The sequence below is a fragment of the Grammomys surdaster genome, unplaced genomic scaffold (assembly GCF_004785775.1).
Source record: "Grammomys surdaster isolate TR1022 unplaced genomic scaffold, NIH_TR_1.0 243, whole genome shotgun sequence".
In the NCBI taxonomy this organism is placed as follows: domain Eukaryota; kingdom Metazoa; phylum Chordata; class Mammalia; order Rodentia; family Muridae; genus Grammomys; species Grammomys surdaster.
In genome coordinates this window covers 3,685,431-3,708,919 of record NW_021604688.1, presented here as the reverse complement: position 1 = coordinate 3,708,919, position 23,489 = coordinate 3,685,431, and the positions used below count along the sequence as shown (strand labels likewise).

General features: G+C 36.9%; 1 protein-coding gene across 5 annotated transcripts in view; it reads left to right on the top strand.

Moving 5' to 3' along the window:
- Nucleotides 1-23,489, top strand: part of Nol4 (nucleolar protein 4) — a 348,181-nt gene that overhangs the window by 124,869 nt on the left and 199,823 nt on the right. For all 5 annotated transcript variants that reach the window (XM_028774809.1, XM_028774806.1, XM_028774804.1 and 2 more), the window contains exon 5: nt 208-340. In XM_028774809.1, coding sequence (XP_028630642.1) covers nt 208-340 — 133 coding nt within the window. The remainder of the gene's footprint in view (nt 1-207; nt 341-23,489) is intronic.

The window sequence follows — 23,489 nt, the reverse complement described above, 5'->3', positions numbered from 1 at the left end:
CTTGAGCACCCAAATGTTTTTAACATTTTTTGAAGGAAGAGTTTCATCATTTGTGGTTCCACACATCTATTACTATGCCCCATGCTTTACAGAGTCTGATAACAGTTTATGAACTGGCTAACATTTCATTAAACACATAGGCAGAATAGTTATTTTTGCACATGGTTAAATTTTACAGTGCCTAATGATATTTTCAACCCATCTCAGGATGAAAGCTCAATAGAAAGCGATGAATTTGACATGAGTGATTCAACACGGATGTCTGCCGTGAACTCTGACCTTAGCTCCAATCTGGAAGAAAGAATGCAAAGTCCCCAGACTCTCCATGGCCAGCAAGACGGTAAGTCTTTTACACTGAACAAATGAATAGATAAAGCAGTGAGACCCAGCAATGAGTAAGAATCCATTAAAATCACAACCACCTCTTCACACTTGTGTCCATTTTTAAAAAAATCTGTCTCTATGGAGACATTTTCTGGGCACTCAGGTTATGTCATCCACTTTAATATTTTTAGATTTAAGTACTCTTTTCAAAATTAAAGTGTTAGACTGATTTATAAAAAGATGTCAGTTATGAAATCCAGGCATATCTATATTTTTCTTTTCAAATATAAAATGTGCTACAGGAGTGCAGTTGGAAATCTACGATAATGTCTTCTGGCTTTGGTTTTTATGTCATTACTTATTTTTGAGAAAACAAAGAGTTTAAAGACGATTACATTTTCTTTGACCTAACAGTCAAGTTCCAAATATAAAGGACATGATATTAAAGACAACTTTCTCAAAGGGATGCTGTAGGAAGAAGGTACTGTGCTGTGGCCCCTAACTCCTCTCTTGCTCAAAAGAAAAGGAAGGTTGTCATTCCTATTCTACAATCTCAGATCCCTACATCTCCCCTTTGTTGATGCTGGGAATAAAGCTGAACTGTATAAAGTTGGTTGATGCTCAACACTTTAGGCCTGATATGCTCAAGGAACTTAGAAACTTTGAAGATTTTGTCTTTGTATTAAATTTGATGCAAATTAATATAATAGCAGGTGTAAAATTAAGTTTTACAAATAGAAACCAAAGAATTCATTCAAAATTGGTTTATGATTTCAGTCATGTGTAAGTTTATGTGGCTCTTTTGACTGGTAAGTTTTTTTACTTTATCAGTAGATAGGAAAAATGACTTCCCTTTATTTTTTTGAGACTTGCTATTAAAACTTACTTTTAGAAGTTGCCAGTGTTTCAAACTGACATATTCTATTCATATCAGAAAGATTTAAGTTATCCCTAGTTTTAAATATGCAAATGTCCCCATCCTGGGCACTTCTCTTTTTCACATTTTAGAAGAGTCTGAGTGGAGTGGAAGTTACGTCAGTGTAATTTTAAGAAAGAGAAGAGAACTTTGAGTGTGACTTCAAGCTTATGTCTGACTTGCTACACAACAGCACAGTTTTTCAGTAGAAAAAACTTTCATGTGGGAATACTATGGAGAAATTCTTGTCACTTTATTATAAAATAGATATTTCTCACACAGTAATGGTGCCAGCATCAGAGATTAACTGGCACACACACAGACACACACACAGACACACACACACACAGACACACACACACACAGACACACACACACAAATGCACTTTGCCTGTTTAGATTCTCATTCTGCTTACATATAATTCTGAAGAATGTGAAGAATGAACATTTCAGGATGAAGAATGAACTGTGTCTCTAACCATGAAAACTCGTAACTTTCTTGATTGAAATTGCCAGTTGTAGTTCTTTGGCTAGGGTGGAATGCATGTAAGAAAATCTATTTGACTTAATAAGATGCTATGGAACAATATGGAAACCACTCCTCTGTGTATTGATGGCTGCTGCCCGTGGACGTTAGTTAGATCTTCCCCAGCCTCCTAACCCTACTTTGATGACTTAGGAGTTGACCCTTACATTGCCCATTGAGTTTTCTTTGGCATCATCTGTCCTGGTCCATTGAGAGATTTTCCCCATCCTGGTAGATTATTAGGATCACTACCTGAAACTAACATAACAAGCTCTTTGCATTCTCTGAGATATCCCCGCCACTTTCTGTTCACAAGTGTTGGGTCTGTTCCTTAGCTTTGTCCACATTCACCACTTGGCAGAACAAATCTAATCATGTTACTTTCAATCCCATCTGCATGCACACAAACCCCCAGTTTTCTTCTATAACCCTTCTATCTATAAAAGAACAGCTGCTAATGCCCCACCTCCCTGTATCCATCTCCAAATTGTTAATGTTCCTTAGAGATCTTATTACCATTTGAAACTATATTATTTTCTCATTCATTACTCTTTCCTCTTCTATATTGCAGAAATTATTAATTTATAAGTGTTCTCCCACTATGAGTTTCCTGTCATGTGCTCCATTTCAAATTCTTCTTACATGTCCCATTATTTAAATAATTAAGGTGTAGCTTTCCAATATAATTATAGTTTATAAAATGAGTTTTACATATTTTCTTTCCTTTTCCCTGATAATGATATTCTCTTAAATTATCCCTGCTAGCACCACACTGAGCAATTCCCTTTACCCCATGAGTGCAGCCATGTGCATACACACACTCATGTGCACACCTCTATACACACTTGTACTACTTCATTATACTTGTTTTATAATTATGGTGTGTTCTTTATCTTTATCACCTTTATCTTGTACCATTCATATCTAATTATTTTCTTTTGCAAATTATATATGTATATGTGTATAATTATAGTGTGCACTTTATTTTGTGCCATTCATACCTAAATATTTTATTTACAAGTTATATATGTATATGTGTATATGCATACATTTGTGTGTATAAAATATCACCCTATATGTATAAATATATGTGTGTTGGTGTTTGTATGGAATGCTGAGCAACTAAATATATAAGACATTATTACAAGCATAGCCCTAACTCATGTAAGATATAATATAAAGAAAGTGATCTAGCTAATGTGTATGAGAAGCTACTTTGCTCTTTAAAAATGAAAATTTAAATATTTGTCTTTTTTTAAATACTGAGATGTTTGAAGAACTAAGTCTTGGTTAGCTTGGGATACGTTAGTTCCTTGTGGAAGGTGTACCTTAATCTTTAAAGAGTGTAAGAAGGTAAGGAAATGTGGTATAGCCTATCTAATGTTGGGTAAGCATCCTGATGTGGGTCCAGTATAAAGTTCATGGGGCAGAACTTCCCAGCCTCCACACTGTTGATCCCTGACTTGGTTTTGGTAAATATTAGGCAGCCTCTTTCCAGCTACTGACTACACGGTAGTACATGCTTCCTCTGGAGACAAGTGTATCATCCCTGGATATGACAATGACGTCCTTGCTTTGTAGGAGTGCAAATGGCTCAGCAGTTACAAATGATCGACATAGACAAAGAAGAGCCTGTGCAGATAAAGGCTATCAGAAGAAAGTCCACAGGGAGATGCTTTAAGGGAGATATGGAGAAAAGGAGAGAATGAGCTACGGTAGACACACATAAGGATGGGAAGTCTCTTTGATTATGCTTTTTCACATAGTGATCACTGTCCATGCAGTGGGCTTGACATACAGTTGTCTGAGTGAGGAGCATTTTCAGTATTAATAGTATATAATTTAAGGTTGAAGAGCTACATGTGATAGCAAACCGTGCAAGAGTAATACTTTATTGTGACAGAGTGAGCTCTTTTGTCTGTACTCATAAATCAGATGTGCGGAAAGCGTTGGGAGAAATGGTGGGTTAAACTCCTATTGTACTCATTTGTTAAAACTTCCATTTTACTATGGATAAAATCTTTTATTTTCACTGTATGTTTTTACATGTTATTTGGTATTCACACGCTTTCATGTAGCCCAGGCTAGCCTCAAATTCCTAGTCCTTCTGTCTCAGCCTTACCATGACAAGTTAAAACCTAAACAGACATGATTTCTAAAATCTGAACAAACAAAATTTTAAAAGTTAGAGTAAAATATTCTATTTTTCTTTAGCATCAAGTTGCAAATATTCACCAAAGAGGCTGAAGTGTAGGAAGTTGTGGTTTCTTGAAATTCCAGAAATTGTAATGTAGGCAGATTTACATAATGTCTCTATTGCGCACCATATACAATGGGATTAAAGACTTAAAGCCTTTCTTTTCTGATTCTATTTCAATGTATTTCCATTTAAATCACAGATTTTAAACATAGTCCTCAATTTCTGGTGTATTGGCAACAGGGAGGAAAGGAAAGAAAATGTTTTGCCCTGGGTTAGATAATTAAGCAAAGGTCAAGAAGACAGAAACTGAATAAAAAATTTATGAGGAGATACTTCGAGATCAGCATAGTCTAGTAAGTTTTCTTTGGCTTATGTTGCTTTCCTCCCTCAGTAAAAATATAAAAAGATAAGAAACACAAAGACTATGTCTAAAAACAATACCAAAAATATACTAAATACATAAAAGTCAGTCTTTGCATAGAAAGTATTTTGCACTTGATTTTGGTTTAAAGAAACCACATTACAGCGTTTAAACAGTTTGAAAGACTCTCTCTGCATTAAATTCACCTAAGGGCTCTGCTTACCTTGAGTTTGCTCCTGTAAGCATGTGGTCCTCAATGCTGCTATGAAGGTTAGGGAGCTTGTGAATACAACGTTGGTATGCAATGGCTGTGGCTCACAGAGTTCCAGGAATCATGCCTGGATCTAAGAGCCCACAGCCTCGTGGATGCAGAGACAGCGTGTTTGTTCATTCTATGGCATTCATTTAAATAGATCCTAGGTAAAAAACAATATATGCCACCCGTTAAGTTCTTACTTTAAATCTCAGGTCCTACATTTCCTGGAGTAGCTCTAAACAGCATTTCTTCCTCTGAGTTGTTACTTTGCCCTGAGCTGCCTGATGCATCTGACCCTTGCTTTCTGAGGTGGCCTATGACAAAGAGCCTGACAAGAGCATCAGCCTTCAGGACAGACCTGAAGCTTCAGTTTAAGCAAGTTTTTGATTCCCTTTGATAGAGTCAATTGCTTTCTATAAAACAATCTACTTGATTTTCTAAATTAAATATTGTATGCAAACCACTTCCTATATATCTTGCTATCTTCTAAGAAGATAGTTGTACCTGATTTAACTCTAAAAATCTGTTATATCAGATGATTTCTCTCCTTTTGTAGTCATGATGAGCTGTTGCTTTTTCACTTTTTGCCTTATAAAAAGATAACAGGGATGCAGAAGGAAGCTGAGGAACATCCTGATGATTATTTGCTCTTCATATTAATCAGCTTTAAAGCCAAAGATTCACAATCAAAATGGATATTTCCATTCTTAACACTTTTCTGTTATTTTGGTAGTAATATTATGCATATAGTGTTCTTGCATAGTTGGTCATTGTCTTGTGGTCTTGTGACTGTTTGTAAACTCAGTCAATGCTACAAACTAGAGATTTTATTTCTAGGCACATATGAATTTGTGTCTTGTTTGGTATAGTCATTCAAAGACACATTCTGATAAATGTATCACTAAGTGGTTGTATTATTGTGTAAACATCAGCATGCTTTCATAAATGAAGTCAGTGCTGATGTCACTGAAGGATGTGCTCTTATGGAACAAACACCATCACATGTATGCTCTGCCATCTACTGACTGTTATGTAGCTTATGACTAGTACTTCATTATCAGATAAACAATGTGTTAACAGTATCTGTGTGGCCACGCTCATGAGTGTGGAAGTGTAGAAAAAGAAATGGGGAAGAAGGTCTTTCAGACTGTTTTCAACAGGTACTTCAACATCTACCTAATATTAGCTTGAAATATACATAGTGTAGGCAAATATTTTTTATTCAAGAATAGACTTGATAATTCTGTTAGCATTTAGAAATGTATGATTCATTCAATATAATGATATTCTTCAACTGGTCAGATGATTTGGAACATCCTCTTGGAGACAAGGAGAGGAGGAATGAGATGAGGAACTGTGGGGGGGGCTGACCTGGAGGGGGGTAACAAAAAAGAAAGAAAGCATTAAGGTGGAATTTAGTGGCTAATCAAAGTACAAATACTTTATTGTAAATGTATATGTAATTGTACATTCATATGTATGATCTTATAGCAATCATGGTTAATTAGAATAAATTGTGATGTGACAGTACCTATTTCACTGGTAAGAGGAGGTATTTTTTAACTAGAAATATTAACTTTAGAGAAAAGATAATTAAATGATTGATTAAATTATTTTATGAGAGGTATGGTAGCCTAGATCTGCAGGAACTCTTGAGGTTGAGAATGGAAAATCTAGAGCTTAAGATAAATCCAGGATTCAGTGTGAAATGCTAACCCTCTAAAACATCAAATAAATAGAGTCAGCTGCATTCCTTATTGAATAGTTAATTTTCTCATTGAAATAACAACATCACATGATTAGTAGGCAATATTGCAGTGTCTCTCACGGTTTTTGAGTAGATACAATATATCCCAGTAGGTTAGGTATAGTGAGGGAAGGCGGCAAGTCAGAAAGAGAAGGATTCTGCTGCTCGGCTCTTTTTCTTTTTCCATCAGTCCAGGACTCTGGACCCTGGTCTTGTGCTGCTCACATTTAGAAAGGCTCTTTCTTCTTAAATTAATCATGTCTTGAAATAGCCCCAGCAATACACTCGCAGGTGTGTCTATGTGGTGATTCTAAATTGAACCAAGTTAACAATGAAGAGTAACAATTATACCTTGTGATATTTATACACAAGTTATTATGTGAATGAAACATCTAGTTAATATTTGGCCCCAAAGGTTTCAATTTTTTTCTTCTGAATAGAAAGCACAATTTCCCTATTAAACTGTGACTTTCCAGGTTAAAATTCAGAAGACAGTTTCTCAGACGTTGATGTCTCTTACTTTGATTATCCTCTGGACAAGCTAATAATCCTGTGAAAAGGATTCTTAGTCCTATAAGGCCCTGTTAAGTAAGAACAAATGGTTTCAAGAGAGACTTTTAGAATCTAGGCTGGGATTGCTACATTGAGGCTATTTGGGTATTTACTATTCTAACATAATAATAAGAGAATTTCCTTCAAATAATAATGTAGAACAGTAGACCTAAAATATATTCCTAGGAAACACGTTTAAACATTTATATATTAATTGTTTTCAACTTTCTTTGTTTCCTTATTAAACTTTATCTTTGAGTCAATTTGCTTCCAGAGTGGGCATTTTTCTTTCTCTCAAAAACATATATCATGTAGAATATGCCCTAAAGAGGAAGAGCGTTCAATTGTTGGATAATCAAAAAGAAACAATGTATCATTCAGAGTTATAATTCTGAAAAGTAACTGTTTGTACCTTAAGTAGAAGCTGGACAAGGGTAAGTGGCAGGAAGAGTAGTCATCTCCATCAATGCCACATGTGACCTGAATCCCAACATTGTTAGAAAATGGAGTTTCAAAAATAAACAAAATGGTAGAACTATATGAAATTGCTTCATTCCATTAGTCCATCCTAAAAAGCTCTAAAATAACCTGAACATTAAGAATATCAAATCAAATCATTTTTGAGATTGGATGGGTTTCTATTTCAGTTAGCAGGAATTCCTATACAAGTGAAATGACAGTAGCCCTGGGGAGTATGAATGGAGTCGATTAGAAATAGAATGTTCTAGTTGTGTGATAAATAAGTAAGTAGAGAGGTGTGGAAAACAGTGCCACATTTTCATCTATCCAAATTTAGATTGTGTGCTGAACTGGCAGAATAATTCTCCTGCATTACAACTCAGCTTAAAATATACAGACTCTTAAGAACTACCTTGCATGCCCTTCTGAAGCCTATCAAGCTAGACAAATATTGCAAATCAGTGCTTCCAATGTTACCTCTTCTTCATTCTACATTCTTGCCCCTAAGTTCCACAATGGCAGCCTGTCAAGAGTAAAGCCTCATGCTCAAACCCTGCTCTACCTAGCATTTTTTAAGTTTCTCTCATAATGAGAATTCATTTGTGAGGCCATGCTGGGTTCAGCTCTGTCCTTTCTTATGACAGTTGCCATGGACAGCAGTTTTTTTTTTTTTTTTTTTTTTTAGTTTATAAAAATACATCTCTCAGGAACTAAGATGTATAGTCTGTTTGGGATTAATTGCTGAAAATTGTACATCCTGGATATAAGCTAAGAACATGCACATACTGACATGGCATATAACTGCTCGGTGTTCATATTCAGTTCTTTTTTACTACTCAGTGGATATGTAACAGTTTAGTAAAAATAGGCTGCGGATTAAATTGCATCTATTTTGGCTGAATCCAATAGTTTTGTGTATTATTATTAAAGCATAGGAACTAACAATAAAAGCATCTACTACTTCACCATTTAATTTAGTTGGGAAATCTAATAAAACATATTTTTAATAAGAATGATGTAAAACTATACTTAGTGGGAAATTAAATTTGGTGGTTAATTTTTTATGAAGCTGAGTTTTAATTAGAAAACCTATTAACATTGTTTTCAGTCTGAATGCCAGATTCCCCAGAGATTCCACTGTCTTATGTTATTCTAATTATTTTAGCTGAACTTTAAAAAAAATTACTTAGCATTTTTGGGATTATTTTGAAAAAATTGTTTGGGCTTAATTTTTTTTAACACAAATATTATACATTTAACTTTAAAATTAAACCTGCTCAAACATGTGTATTTGTTTTCTGTGATTAAATCCCAAACAGTTCTCAATTTAACATACCTGAATATCCAACAGTGCTACCATTTCATCCTCATCAAGTTTCTTTAATACCAAATTAAAATGATTTACATGATAAATTTATTTAATTATTATTCTGAGTCAAGGTACTTAAACTAATGAAGCTTTTAGAATGTGTTTTTAATGGCAATTGCTCTATAAATAATCAGATCATAATTTTCAGAATTATAGACTAACTTTACAAGTAATATAAAAGGAGCAGGCAATTAGAACGTAATTTACTATGAATTGTAAGGAATTTTGGTTCTTAAATCCTTTAGCTATATTTATGTATGTGTACTTGTGTGCACATGTATATTTAATCATTTGAAATTTCTTATAAGTGGTAATTATGTTTCTAAAAGCAGAAGGAAGAAAAATTTGGCTTATATCTAAAGACTAAGTATTGAGAAAAATAGTTTAAATCTGCATTTACTTAAAATGTATTTGGAGGATCATTGTGTGGCATTTATGTAGACTTGCATTATTAAAAATTCTGTTCTATTTTCCCCAGATTAAAACTCTGTCTTAGCATCTCTTCAGATTATTAATGTAGTTTCATGTCAATAAGTATGTACAGAGTTGCCTTGTACTCCACCTGTATCTAGGAACATGTCATACCCCTAGAACCAGCCCCTCTTGTCTAGATCCTGCTCTAACTCAGGATGAGGCTTAGGATCAGGCTGGCTATAACACCTACCTGCTCAGATCAGCAAAGAATGTCAAATGACTCAGGAGTTTTGCTTCTAGCTCAGTTATTTTGAGATGTACTTGAGATTTGCTAGTATTTTCATGACCACATTTTCTATTCTTGAGTGACTATGTGAATTAGAACCTTGGGAGATGACAGAATCCTGTTAAAACAGACAATCAGATTCAAGATCTTTTCAGTCTGAACACTAAGTCATGTGTGTCTCTCAGTTCGCAGATGAAGTTAAGAGTTCACATGACTCTTTTTTTTTCTCTTAATTCTTTAATCTTTTTTTTTTTTTTACAATCCAGACTTTATCCCCCTCCCAGTCCACCCTCTGACTGTTCCTTGTCCCATATCTCCCTCACCCAGTCTCCAAAAGAATGCCCTCACTCCCCACCCCCAACCCACCAGACCACCCCACTCCCTGGGGCCTCCAGTCTTTTGAGGGTTAGGTGAATCTTCTCTGACTGAGTCCAGCCCTAGCAGTCCTATGCTGTATATGTGTTGGGGGCCTCATATCAGCAGGTGTATGCTGCCTGGTTTGTAGCCCAGTGTCTGAGAGATCTTGGGGATCGAGGTTAGTTGAGACTGTTGGTCTATCTATAGGGTCACCCTCCTCCTCAGTTTCTTCCAGCTTTTCTCTAATTCAGCCACAGGAGTCACTTGTTTGGGTGTAAATATCTGCATCTGACTCTTTCAGCTGCTTGTTGAGTCTTTCAGAGGGCAGTCATGGTAGGCCTCTTTTTGTGAGCACTCTCTAACCTCAGTAATAGTGTCAGGTCTTGGGGCCTCCCCTTGAACTGGATCTCCCTTTGGGCCTATCAATGGATCTTCTTTTCCTCAGGCTGTTCTCCATTTTTGTCCTTCCAGTTTTGTGTATTTGAGAATCATTATTTTCTCTGCACTGTGGATGAGTTAGTGCTCTGTAAACTATGAACATGTACTACAGGATTACTGGATGTTGGAAGGCTTATCCCCAGCCTGTCCTTTCTCCCTTCTCCATTTGAATAGCTAGATTATACACATGAGGAGTACTTACAAAGCAGGGAGACTGTTGAAGGAACAGCCTAAGTTTCTTCCTGTAAAATAATCATGGACTCCTTGCCTTCTTTTCTTGCTATCCACCCTGAGTTGTTAAACTCTACAGGCAGAACAAAACCTCACTGTTATTTCAAGAATGTTATTGAAGGTACACTTTCCTTCCTCCTGTAGAGACACACATTATGTTACCTTTTCATCTCTGTGGCCACACACATAAGATAAACAACTTAAAGCAGACAAAATTTATTTAGGCTCATATCTCAGAGGAATCAGATCACCCATCAGCTCTATTGATTGTAGGCTCCCAGAGAGGCACTAAATCAAGTTGAAAGGAGCTGGTGGCTGAGGGTACTCATTCCATGGTGGACAGGAGGCAGGGTAAGGAAACAGAAAAGGTCAAGGAGAGATTCAGTACAAAAGACATGCCATCAATGATCTGTTCACTAGAACAAAAATATCAGGAGTGGATCAACTCTGTAAGTGCCCCACATACATTCTCAGAGGTGTACATTAATCCCCCAGGAAACACTCATTCCGTACCTGTACTGGGAGGTATTAGAAAAAGGGTGAGACTGACTTGCTCCCAGCCTTCCTGCCATGTTCCTGCTCTAAGCTCATTTGTCTCAGCAAGCTCTCCAGCAGGACTGGAGTTCCTAAGCTGGTTCCACTGGGCTGTTCTCTAGTTTGCTCCCACAGCGACCAGCTGTGTTTCCAGCTCCTGTTAGCTCATCTCTGGAGCTGCTACTTCCTTCACAGCCTAGTTGTCGGAAGATGCACTTCCTAGTAACCCAGTAAAGTAAAACTCTAATGCTTAAAGATTATCCAAATAGATTTATATATCAGCAAATATTCAATACTCAAGATGCCCACATAATTAGAGTTGTTATCCCAATTATCTAACCTTGATATGACTAACTACTTGAGATTGCTAGAGACAAGAGAGTAACATCTACCTGCCTTTGGATGATTTTGCATACTCTCCTGTTTCACAGCTGCATTCTTTTGATTTTACACAGTAATACAAATCATTCAGTGTCATTCTTGGCTGTTGAAATCCATTGGTTCTGAGTGGTTTGTTTTCCATTGATTTCAGAAAGATCTCTTGACAATAATTACTCTGTGTTTAAATTTCCCATTTCTTTTTATCTGTTAAAAATGTTACTGACTTCTGACAAGTCTTTCATCCTTCTCTGTTCTTCCCTTGTGTGGGAAGGACAATAAGAAATTGTGCCTGGCTTCCTCTTTTGCTTTCATTGTTTTGAATCTTCTGATTCCATTTTACTATGCTTTATTCTAAATAATGAGGCCAGACTCTGATGGAAGGCAGAATAAAAACACTTTCATTCATGACTATCTACTCATGCCAATAATGATTTACATTTTCTCATAAGCCTTTTATTTTATAACATTCCAGCTTTGCCTCACATAAAATAACAATGGAATATTTTTTTATGAAGAGTACTATTTTCCTACATAAAGCTTCAAAATACGTAAATTGCTTGAAGTGTCAGCCACACAAATACTGAACCCTAAAATAAGTGACTTTATATAATAATAGTAGTCTTTAGATATAATAAACATACTTTCAAATGAGTTTATCTAGTATGAGAGGTAGAAATTATCCAAAGTATAATTTATCCATTGAAGTAGACATAGATGTTAATTGGACCCTTGATCCTAAAACAAACTTTGAAACTAAACAAAATGTCAAATTTTAGCAAAAACATATCAAGGTTAATTGCATCTGTGAACAGGAAAAACAAGTGTACAGTAAACTTTATTACATGCTTACAAGACACCGTAGCTTTCAGGGATGTATTTGATGAATTGAGAAATTAGTTATCAATTTTAATTACTACTTCTTAGTTACAACATAGTTTTCTCTGACAGTTGTAAACAGTATCTAGCCCTCTGTGTGTTACACAGCATGCCAACTACTCATCTGTAAGCAGGGTACTTTCTCTATATCTATGGATAAATGAGCAGTTCTTAATTCTTATAATGAAAAGATAGGTGTTACTCTAGGCAACAAAAACACTATAAACTCGATATTTTGACCTTTTCTTTGAAAATCATGTCGACCTATGGAGATGAGGATTATCCTAATTACAAGATAAGAAGTTTAAGCAATCAAAATTGTTCATTTTCACTTTTCAATTGTTTATAGCTATCATACAAAACAGTGGGTTTGGATGTCATTTTCATACATAGTCACTGTACTTGGTTTATATCCACCCATCATCACCCATCATGACCCCTACCCTAGGTCCTTGCCTCCACCAAATATGCTTCTACATCACATGTGCATAAATATAAGTGTGCGGGTGTGTGTGTGTGTGTGTGCGCGCACACATGTGTGTGTGTGTTGAAATCTACCTCTACCTGTGAGAGAAAATATGCAATATTTTTCTTTCTGAGTTTGGTTTATTTTGCTCAACATAATGAATTCCGTCCATTTCCCTGAGAATAGCTTAATTTTCAAAATAGTCTCTTATGTTATGAGTTTTTACCATTTTATAAAATAAGCCGTTTCTTTTTTCTTTCCAATAAACCATGTTGGGATGGTTTGCTGCTAAAATATAATGTCTTCTTATATTCATGCAAGTTTCCTAAGAGTTCTTTGTGCAGAAGATCCCAACCTCTTCTCAAAGTAATAATGGACAAGGGTCATAGAACCATAGAAACTGAGCTAAGGTCCAAGTTCTGTGACTTCACATGTGTGTCCTGTGATTAAATTCAGCCAGGGAGATTTCATGTGAGGTTAAGAAGAATATGTCCCTCAGTGACCTCAGAGTTCATGAAAGGAACCAACTAGAGTGCATTGCCATTTACAATACACGTATCAGCTGTTCCTTATGAACCATGACTTTAGTCCTTTACCATTAATGTTAGGATGCAGTAGATTTGAGATGCTTTAGGTAACTATTGTAAATGACAAAAAAAATGGGAACTACAAATTTGAAGGAAGAAAGCTTACTGATTTATGGAAATAAGAGAGGTAAGGGTGTCTTTCAAAGGAAGTGGCCAAGCTCTACAGGACAGATGACAGCTCGCCTGTGAGAAGAGGTAAATGACAGAGGGCTCAAAGAGTAGCACAGGCAGAAGTAATCTGCCAACATTTTGTCCCCAGGAAGCTGATAAACTATTATAGTGGGTCAACAACACTGTGTGGCTTTCCATTCCTTTTCTCACCACAGCTTTTTCATACAAAATTTGGTATTTTTTTAGATTATCTACCCTGAGGCTAAGCTTGGTGTAGCAAAAAGAATCAATTACTTGTCTTGGAATGCTTAAATGCTTATTTCTGAGTTAGAGAGTACATGCATGTGCTTTAATTATGAACAAAAGTCTAAACATCTCTGAAAACAAATCAGTAAAGACAAGAATGAATAATTTTATGAGAATATTTACATCTTTCTAAAAACTCAATAAATGAATGACAGCAAATGAAAGCTGCTTGGATACAGGTGACATGCAAAACTCTCTAAGAAGAACCAAGTAGCTATAGTCAGAGTAAGAGGGCAGCTAGAGAAGACAAGGTCTACTAAGGCTGCATGTGGTGACTCAGTGCATGATTGGGATGCACTAGGAACCTCCCATGGCTTTATATTGTCTTGTCCAGCATTGAATCCTAAGGAGTCAAACACAAGAGCATGAGAATAAGATACTTGGTAATTTATGCTTTATACTAGAAAAAGTCTTACACATGCACAAGCCAGTGTGGGGCTATCTACCAGGGACATGTGAAGAGGTCTAGAAAGTTGAAAGATTCTTTGATTGGGTTGAGTACATCTCCAAAAGGTGAGAAAGGACAACATGAGCACTTTTGACAAGGGCAGACTTCATATGGAATAGTCCTTGCATAGGAGGAAAAAGAGAATAAATCCCTTTTAAGACTGCCTGTCATGTTACCCAAGAATCACAAAACATCTCAGCCATTCACTTTCTATGAAGGAAGGGCTTAGGGAAAAGATGGTGGTGGTTCTAATGCTAATGGAATATGCAATCTGAGCTAGAAATTACCAAATGACCTTTATTTAGTAATTTTTTCCAGAAGTATGGATATAAATAAAATTCAATTTAAAAGAAAAGATCCATGTCTGTATGATAAGGAAGCTTTATGGATATTGTACCCTTTGTACTTGAAATGATAATGTTAGCAATGACATCAAGTTGTAGCAGGAGACTGAAATAACCATTACCCAAGTTACACAGCATTTAAAGATATTATCAGTCATTGTCCTTCCTGTTTGATACCCTGTAGGCATATGAACATTATGTTTAACGCACATCAATGTTCTTTCCTAAGTAATCCCTACGCATTTCAGGAAGTCTCCCCTAGGCCAGATAGATGCTTCAAAGTCTTTTGTCTAATTTTGTTGTCAGCTAAGCAATTATTTCGTCTTTGTCTTGTACATTGACTTGGCATCATACAATCATGCATTGTTGACAACAAGGGTGCATTTTGAAAAATGCATAGTTAACCAATTTTGTCCTTTTGCAAACACGGTGGAACGCATTTACACAATGAAACTGGCTAGAGTTTTATTAAGCAATGCAGCTCTTTGAGATGTGGTAATGCTTAGTAATCCATCGCTGAACTAAAAATTAGTGAGAAAGTATATAATTATGCACACACATGTGATCCTGAACATGATTTATTAATTACTTAGAGTTCCATCTTCTCTTATACATCTGGCCTTAGGAATTTCTAAGTGGCATGAAGCAGGAGCATACTTGCAGCTTGTGACAGATAACTGATCTACTGAAGTGAATTTATGAAGCATATTGTTCCACAGACTCATTTTACATTTTATTGCTTGTGTGTGTATAGAGTGTCTGAGAATGAAACCATTCATGTATGTGGATATGGGTACATGGTACAACAACAGGCATGTGGAGGCCAGAGGACTACTTCTGGCTTCTGTCCTCACATTTCTACCTTGTTTGTGACAGAGTTTCCTTGGCTATTTTTCTGCACCAGATGCCAGGTTTCCTAACTCTTGAACATTTATTTATTTATTTATTTATTTATTTATTTATTTATTTTTATTTTTACAAGCTGCAAGGTGGTTTTATTTATTTTTTAATTGGATATTTTATTTACATTTCAGATGTTATCCCCTTACCCCATTAGCCCCCCACCAACCGCCCAGGAACCCCCAGTTCCATCGTCCTTCTGCCTGCTTCTATGAGGATGTGCCCTTACCTACCCCCCACTCCCACCTCCCCACCCTTGAATTCCCCCCACACACACAGCGTCCAGCCTTCGTGGAACCAAGGATTTCTTCTCCCACCTATGCCCAACAGGACCATCCTCCACTACATACACAGCTGGAGCCATGGGTTCCTCTCTATGTGCTCCCAGGCTGGTGGTTTATACCTGGGAACTCTGGTTGGTTGGTATTGTTGTTCTCCTCATGGGGCTGCAAACCTTTTCAGCTCCTAAAGTCTTCATTCTAACTCCTCCATTGGGAACCCCTTGTTCAATGGTTAGCTGTGAGCATCCACCTCTGAATATGTCAAACTCTGGTAGACCTCTAAGGAGACAGCTATATCAGGGTCCTGTCAGCATGCGTTTCCTGATATCCACATCAGGGTCTACCTTTGGTGACTGCACATGGGATGGATACCCAGGTAGAATGGTCTCCAGATGGCCCCTCCTTCAGTTTCTCTCCCACACTTTGTCTCCATATTTGCTCCCTTGAGTATTTTGTTACTCTTTCTAAGAAGAACCAAAGCGCTCCCACTTGGTCTTCCTTCATCATGAGCTTCATGTGGTTTGTGAGTTGAATCTTGGGTATTTCAAGCTTCTGGGCTAATATCCAATAATCAGTGAGTGAGTACCATGTATGTTCTTTTGTGGTTGGGTTACCTCACGCAGGATAATATTTTCTAGTTCCATCCATTTACCTAAGAATTTAAAAAAATTCATTGTTTTTAATAGCTGAGTAATACTCCATTATGTAAATGTACCACATTTTTTGTGTCCATTCCTCTGTTGAAGGACATCTAGGTTCTTTCCATCTTCTGGCTATTATAAATAAGGCTGCTATGAACATAGTGGAGCATATGTACTTGTTATATGTTGGTGCATCTTCTGGGTATATGCCTAGGAGTGGTATAACTGGGTCCTCAGGTAATGTTATGTCCAATTTTCTGAGGAACCGCCAGACTGATTTCTAAAGTGGTTGCACCATCTTACAATCCTACCAACAATGGAGGAGTGTTCCTCTTTCTCCACATCCTTGCCAGCATCTACTATCACCTAAGTTTTTGATCTTAGCCATTCTGACTGGTGTGAGGTGGAATCTCAGGGTTGTTTTGATTTGCATTTCCCTGATGACTAAGGATATTGAACATTTCTTTAGGTGCTTCTCAGCCATTTGAGTTTCCTCAGTTGAGAATTCTTTGTTAAGCTCTATACCCCATTTTTAATAGGGTTATTTGGTTGTCTGGAGTCTAATTTCTTGAGTTCTTTGTATATATTGGATATTAGCCCTCTATGAGATGTAGAATTGGTAAAGATCTTTTCTCAATCTGTTGGTTGCTGTTTGTCCTATTGACAGTGTCCTTTGCCTTACAGAAACTTTGCAATTTTATGAAGTCCCATTTGTTAATTCTTGATCTTAGAGCATAAGCCATTGTGGTTCTGTTCAGGAACTTTTCCTCTGTGCCCAAGTATTCGAGGCTCTTCCCCACCTTCTCTTCAGTTAGTTTCAGTGTATCTGGTTTTATGTGGAGGTCCTTTATCCACTTAGACTTGAGCTTTGTACAAGGAGATAAGAATGGATCGATTTGCATTCTTCTACATGTTGTCCACCAGTTGAACCAGCAAAGATCCACTTGCTCTGTCTCCTATCTGGCTGTAGGAGTACTGGGATTATAACATATATCACCATGTTAAGCTACTTTTCCCAGGTTCTAAGGATCTAATTCAGTGCCTCCAATTTGTAGCTTATTTATCCACTGATCTATTTGCTCAGGCAAAACTCATTTTAATATCTGCAGTATATAGCATCTATTTAGAAATAAATCTGACTGAAGGTGCACTGTACAGTTGGGGAAATGCCTACATTAACAAGACACAAAAATGCCCTTAATAAGAAGAGCATAAATCTAAAAGACTTAACCTTCCTGAGATATTTCTCTTTTAATGACACCTCAGTTTATGTCCACTTATATGAGTATCTGTAAGAATGTCTATGTTGGTAGAGTTATGACACCCTTTTTTTGAAATCAATATCCAGAACTTTCTAATATAAAGATAAATACAAATATTAATCTCATCTTCAAAAGAAATCTTGCATTTACTGCTTGCATGTTTAAACGTTGAGTAAAACATTTTCAGATCAGTAAAACAGATTTCAACAGATTTCAACAGAAATCAATAGATTGCAAATAACATGAGATTAGAAGAAAGAATAAATGAATGTTTATTTATGGGAAATGAAAATCCATAGATTTTAAGTATTATTAAGTTTAAAAATAATATTTAATTTGATGGCTTAGTATCAACTTAATTAAGTATTAATTTTATTTTTCTTGGTTTCCCAAAGATAAAAACAGCTATCTGTTAGTACTTATATTATCTCTATGGAAAGTAATATCCTGGAATACTTATATACTATACTTAATTTGTCAGGACTGGAAGACAGAAAATTTGCCAATTAGCCAAATCACCACTAGAGGTCTATAAATAGAACAATTTTGTGAATAACTCTCCTTTCTACACATGTTTATAATAAGGTAATTCAAATGAATGAAGGTAAACTTTCTTCTCTTTCATTTCAATGTCATTTATTTTGTGAACTTTAATCCTAACCATGGAAAGGATACCCTGTAGTTGATGGATTTTTCTGTTTCTTTCCTTCAAACTTTAGATGCTGAATTGTCACATTTGATTTTAAGTATATTTAACTTTGAATGGCTGAGCGACCCTTAGGTTTAATTATATACGTATTTAATATATTTACATATATGCATGTATTTACATGTAAAATTAGGATCTATGTGTATAAATATATTTATTTATTTATTTTTCTTTTTTAAAATGTATTTTTATTGGATATTCTACTTATTTACATTTCAGATATTATCCTCTTTTCCCATCCTCTCTCACCCCCCGGAACTCCCTATCCCATCCTCCTTCCTGCTGCTTCTATCAGGGTGTGCCCCACCCATCTACCCACTCCCCCCTCCCTGCCCTCAAATTCACCCACATTGGGCATCCCGCCTTCACAGGACCAAGGACCTCCTCTCCCACCTATGCCTGACAAGGCCATCCTCCCCTACATGTACAGCTGGAGCCATGGGTCCCTCCCTATGTGCTCCAAGGCTGGTAGTTTTTGACCCTGGGAGTTCTGGTTGGTTGGTATTGTCACTCTTCCCATGGGGTTGCAAACCCCTTCAGCTCCTTCAGTCTTCTCTCAACCTCCTCCATTGTGGACCCCATGATCAGTTCAATGGTTTGCTGTTAGAATCTGCCTCTATATATGTCAGATTCTGGCAGTTCCTCTCAGGAGACAGGTATATCAGGCTCCTCTAAGGATGCACTTCATGGCATCCACAACAGTGTGTTTGTTGACTTCACAAGAATGGATCCCCAAGAAGGGCAGTTTCCAGAAAGCCCCTCTTCTATTCTCTGCTCTAATAAATATAAATATATTTTATTAGTGAGAAATAAGTTTGCCTTAATTTTATTTTTAGTAGAGTATGTGAATTCCATTTGCTCTTAAATAGTCTACTCTCCAGCTACACATCTCATGCCAATTTGTGAACGACCCTTCACAGAGTTTTCATACATGCATGGAAATCAAATACAAGCTGAAAGTTCAGCTTGTATTATACTTAGAGATGTGGCTAAAAATAAATGCTTTCCATTCAGTTATGTGTAATAAATGCTGTCATAGCTACCACTTAGAAGAACCTTGAAGATATTAAATGCATAGGCATCACTTAGAAGAACCTTGAAGATGATAAATACTATTATCCTATATGATGCAATTTACAGTTTATATTCTTTCATGTAAAAAAATTCTTAGTTCAAATCTTTGAAAAAAAATGAAGGATCTTGTCTTTTTCTTTGGTGCACTAAAGGAACTCAGTGCAGGTGGAAGTGAGAGCTTTGTCCTCTTACAGTGGGTTCCAGGTAACATCTGAAGAGCCAGAGTTCTGCAGTGAGACTCTCTTATGTCTGCAGTACTTTGAACAGTTGAAGCTTGCAGAGATTAGCAGAAATGCCTTTTTAGACCCTTTCTTTCACTAAGATAAACCCCAAATCAGATTATAGTATAATTTTGTTGGAAGAATTGAAGGGATATGTTTGTTCCCTAATGTTCCAGGAACTCTCAGCCCAAGATAATTATGAATACATGTATAATGAAAAGATAATAATCTGAATGCAAGAAAATATCCCATCTTGATTGCTGACTGTTCAGTAGACTGTCTCAGAATGTGTGTGTTAGATGACACTGTACTGGTTGCCATCACAAGGATGCCAGTGCAGCAAGGGGATGACATTGCTGCATCCAGATAGAGTTAACTGTCTTTTTTCCCATGTTTCTGAGTAACTGTATTTTATACTACTAAGGATAGCCTTTTGCAGAAGCATAATGCTACTGTCAAAGTATTTGGAAGATGCCAGAAATGCCTTCTCTTTGGGTAATACAAACGATGCTTTGAGTGATAAGGAATGAGACTGCTCATTCTGGCCATGTTCTTCTTTGCCCATTGCACTGGTGGGAAGCTATATCTGCACAAGGACAGGGCAATGGGGTTTGAAACAGGTAGGAGGAGTCCTTTGCACGTAGCCAGCCTTTCCGTAGCTTGTTCACAGGCATCCAGTGACTAGGCTATGGTGTGTCTTTCCAATAACCCTTATTCTCTGCTGTTCTTTGCTTTATAATTTCCTTTCATCTAACTCAAAAACCACTTATCCCTTCTCCAGTAAAGTCCAGGCTTCTGCTAAAGAAATTCTGTGAATTTAATATTAGACGTTTATCTCCAGCTCTATAATTTCCATTTGGAGATCGCTAAGGATTTTTATTTTCTTACTAAACCATCTCATCAAGGCATGGAGTTTCTCCATCTCTTACTGTAAATTAGCATATTAATAATGATTAGTTTAAAGCCCAAAGCATGCCATATTCAGTCTTTGAATAATCAATGAATCATCTTTTATTTATTGTACTTTTCCCTTAAGTAATTTTCCTTAATATCTTACAAGGTCATCATATATTCTAAGGCTTTCCTATAACTAGATGATGAGTAAAAGTGTTTTATGGCTATTGGGCCAGTGTTACATGTTTTATGGCTATTGGCAGTGTTACTCTCTGCATCCCTATAAGTCCTTGAAAGAAGAAGGTCATCATTTATAATCCCCTTGTGGCTGATTTACCAGGTCTGTGGTTTCCCAGCTCCCACAGCTATTTTTTAATGTTAAAACTATACTTTATGTGTAGCAATATAGTTTACATGTTAAACTATAATAGATGGAGTAACTAATGGGCAGTAGAATTAAGAACAAGTCCAGTTTCCAGGCACTGCCACAAAGGAATGGCACATGTTAACATTCTGCTAGCAAATAATGATTCCTACTACTTCAATATCCAGAAAGCTGAATTAATATATTTATCAAGGAAGAAGGAAAGGAAGGAAGAAAGAAAAGAAAGAAAAAAGGAAAGCTATGGTGTTCAAATTAGAAAAAATAAGTTTAAGGACATCTGGGTTCTTTCCAGCTCCTTGCTATTATGAATAAGGGTGCTATGAACATAGTGGAGCATATGTACTTGTTATATGTTCGAGCATCTTCTGGGTATATGCCTAGGAGTGGTATAGCTGGATCCTCAGGTAATGTTATGTCCAATTTTCTGAGGAACCGCCACACTGATTTCCAAAGTGGTTGCACCATCTTGCAGTCCCACCAACAATGGAGGAGTGTTCCTCTTTCTCCACATCCTCGCCAGCATCTACTATCACCTGAGTTCTTAATCTTAGCCATTCGGACTGGTGTGAGATGGAATCTCAGGGTTGGTTTGATTTGCATTTCCCTGATGACTAAGGATACTGAACATTTCTTTAGGTGCTTATTGGCCATTCGAGTTTCATCAGTTGAGAATTCTTTGCTAAGCTTTATACCCCATTTTTTAATAGGGTTATTTGGTTGTCTGGAGTCTAATTTCTTGATTTCTTTGTATATATTGGATATTAGCCCTCTATCAGATGTAGGATTGGTAAAGATCTTTTCCCAATTTGTTGGTTGACATTTTGTCTTATTGACAGTGTCCTTTGCCTTACAGAAACTTTGCAATTTTATGAAATCCCATTTGTCAATTCTTGATCTTAGAGCGTATGCCATTGGTGTTCTGCTCAGGAACTTTTCCCCTGTGCCCAAGTATTCGAGGCTCTTCCCCACCTTCTCTTCTATTAGTTTCAGTGTATCTGGTTTTATGTGGAGGTCCTTTATCCACTTAGACTTGAGCTTTGTACAAGGAGATAAGAATGGATCAATTTTCATTCTTCTACATGTTGTCCTCTAGTTGAACCAGCACCATTTGTTGAAAATGCTGTCCTTTTTCCACTGGACAGTTTTAGCTCCTTTGTCAAAGATCAAGTCACCATAGGTGTGTGGGTTCATTTCTGGGTCTTCAATTCTATTCCATTGATCTTCCTGCCTGTCTCTGTACCAATACCAAGTAGTTTTTATCACTATTGCTCTGTAGTACAGCTTGAGGTCAGGGATGGTGATTCCTCCAGAAGTTCTTTTATTGTTGAGAATAATTTTCGCTATCCTGGGTTTTTTGTTATTCCATATGAACTTGAGAATTTCCTTTTCTAACTCTGTGAAGAATTGAGTTGGGATTTTAATGGGAATTGCATTGAATCTGTAGATTGCTTTTGGCAAGATGGCCACTTTTATTATATTAATCCTGCCAATCCATGAGCATGGGAGATCTTTCCATCTTCTGAGATCTTCTTCGATTTCTTTCTTCAGGGACTTGAAGTTCTTGTCATACAGGTCTTTCACTTGCTTGGTTAGATTCACACCAATGTATTTTATATCATTTGCAACTATTGTGAAGGGTGTCATTTCCCTAATTTCTTTTTCAGTCTGTTTATCTTTCATGTAGAGGAAGGCTAGAGATTTGTTTGAGTTGATTTTATAACCAGCCACTTTGCTGAAGTTGTTTATCAGGTTTAGGAGTTCTCTGGTGGAAGTTTTGGGGTCACTTAAGTATACTATCGTTATCAACTGCAAATAGTGATATTTTGACTTCTTCCTTTCCTATTTGTATCCCTTTGACTTCTTTTTGTTGTCTAATTGCTCTGGCTAGGACTTCCAACTGAGGAATGGATTAAAAAATGTGGTATATTTACACAATGGAGTATTACTCAGCTATTAAAAACAATGAATACGAGAGTTTCCTACGTAAATGGATGGAACTAGAAATTATCATCCTGAGTGAGGTAAGCTAATCACAAAAGAACACACATGGTATTCACTCACTGATTATTTGGATATTAGCCAAGAACCTTGAAATGCCCAAGATGCAACTCACAGGCCACATGAAGCTCATTAAGAAGGAAGACCAAGTGGGGGTGATTCGGTCCTTCTTAGAAAGAGCAACAAAATACTCAAGGGAGCAAATATGGAGACAAAGTGAGGGACAGAAACTGAAGGAGGGGCCGTCTAAAGACCATTCCACCTGGGTATCCATCCCATGTGCAGTCACCAAAGGTAGATACTGATGTGGAAGTCAGGAAGTGCATGCTGATAAGAGCCTGACATGGATGTCTCCTCAGAGGTCTCCAAGAGTCTGACATATTCAGAGGCAGATGCTCACAACTAGACATTGAACTGATCATGGGGTTCTCAATGGAGGAGTTAGAGTGAAGGCCATTGGAGCTGAAAGGGTTTGTGGCCCCATGAGGAGAGCAACAATACTAACCAACCACAGCTCCCAGGGTCTAAACCACCAGCCTGGGAGCACTCAGGAAGGGATCCAGGGCTTCAGCTGAATATGTAAGAGTGGAGGGCCCTGCTGGGCATAGGTGGAAGAAGAGATCCTTGACCTCAAG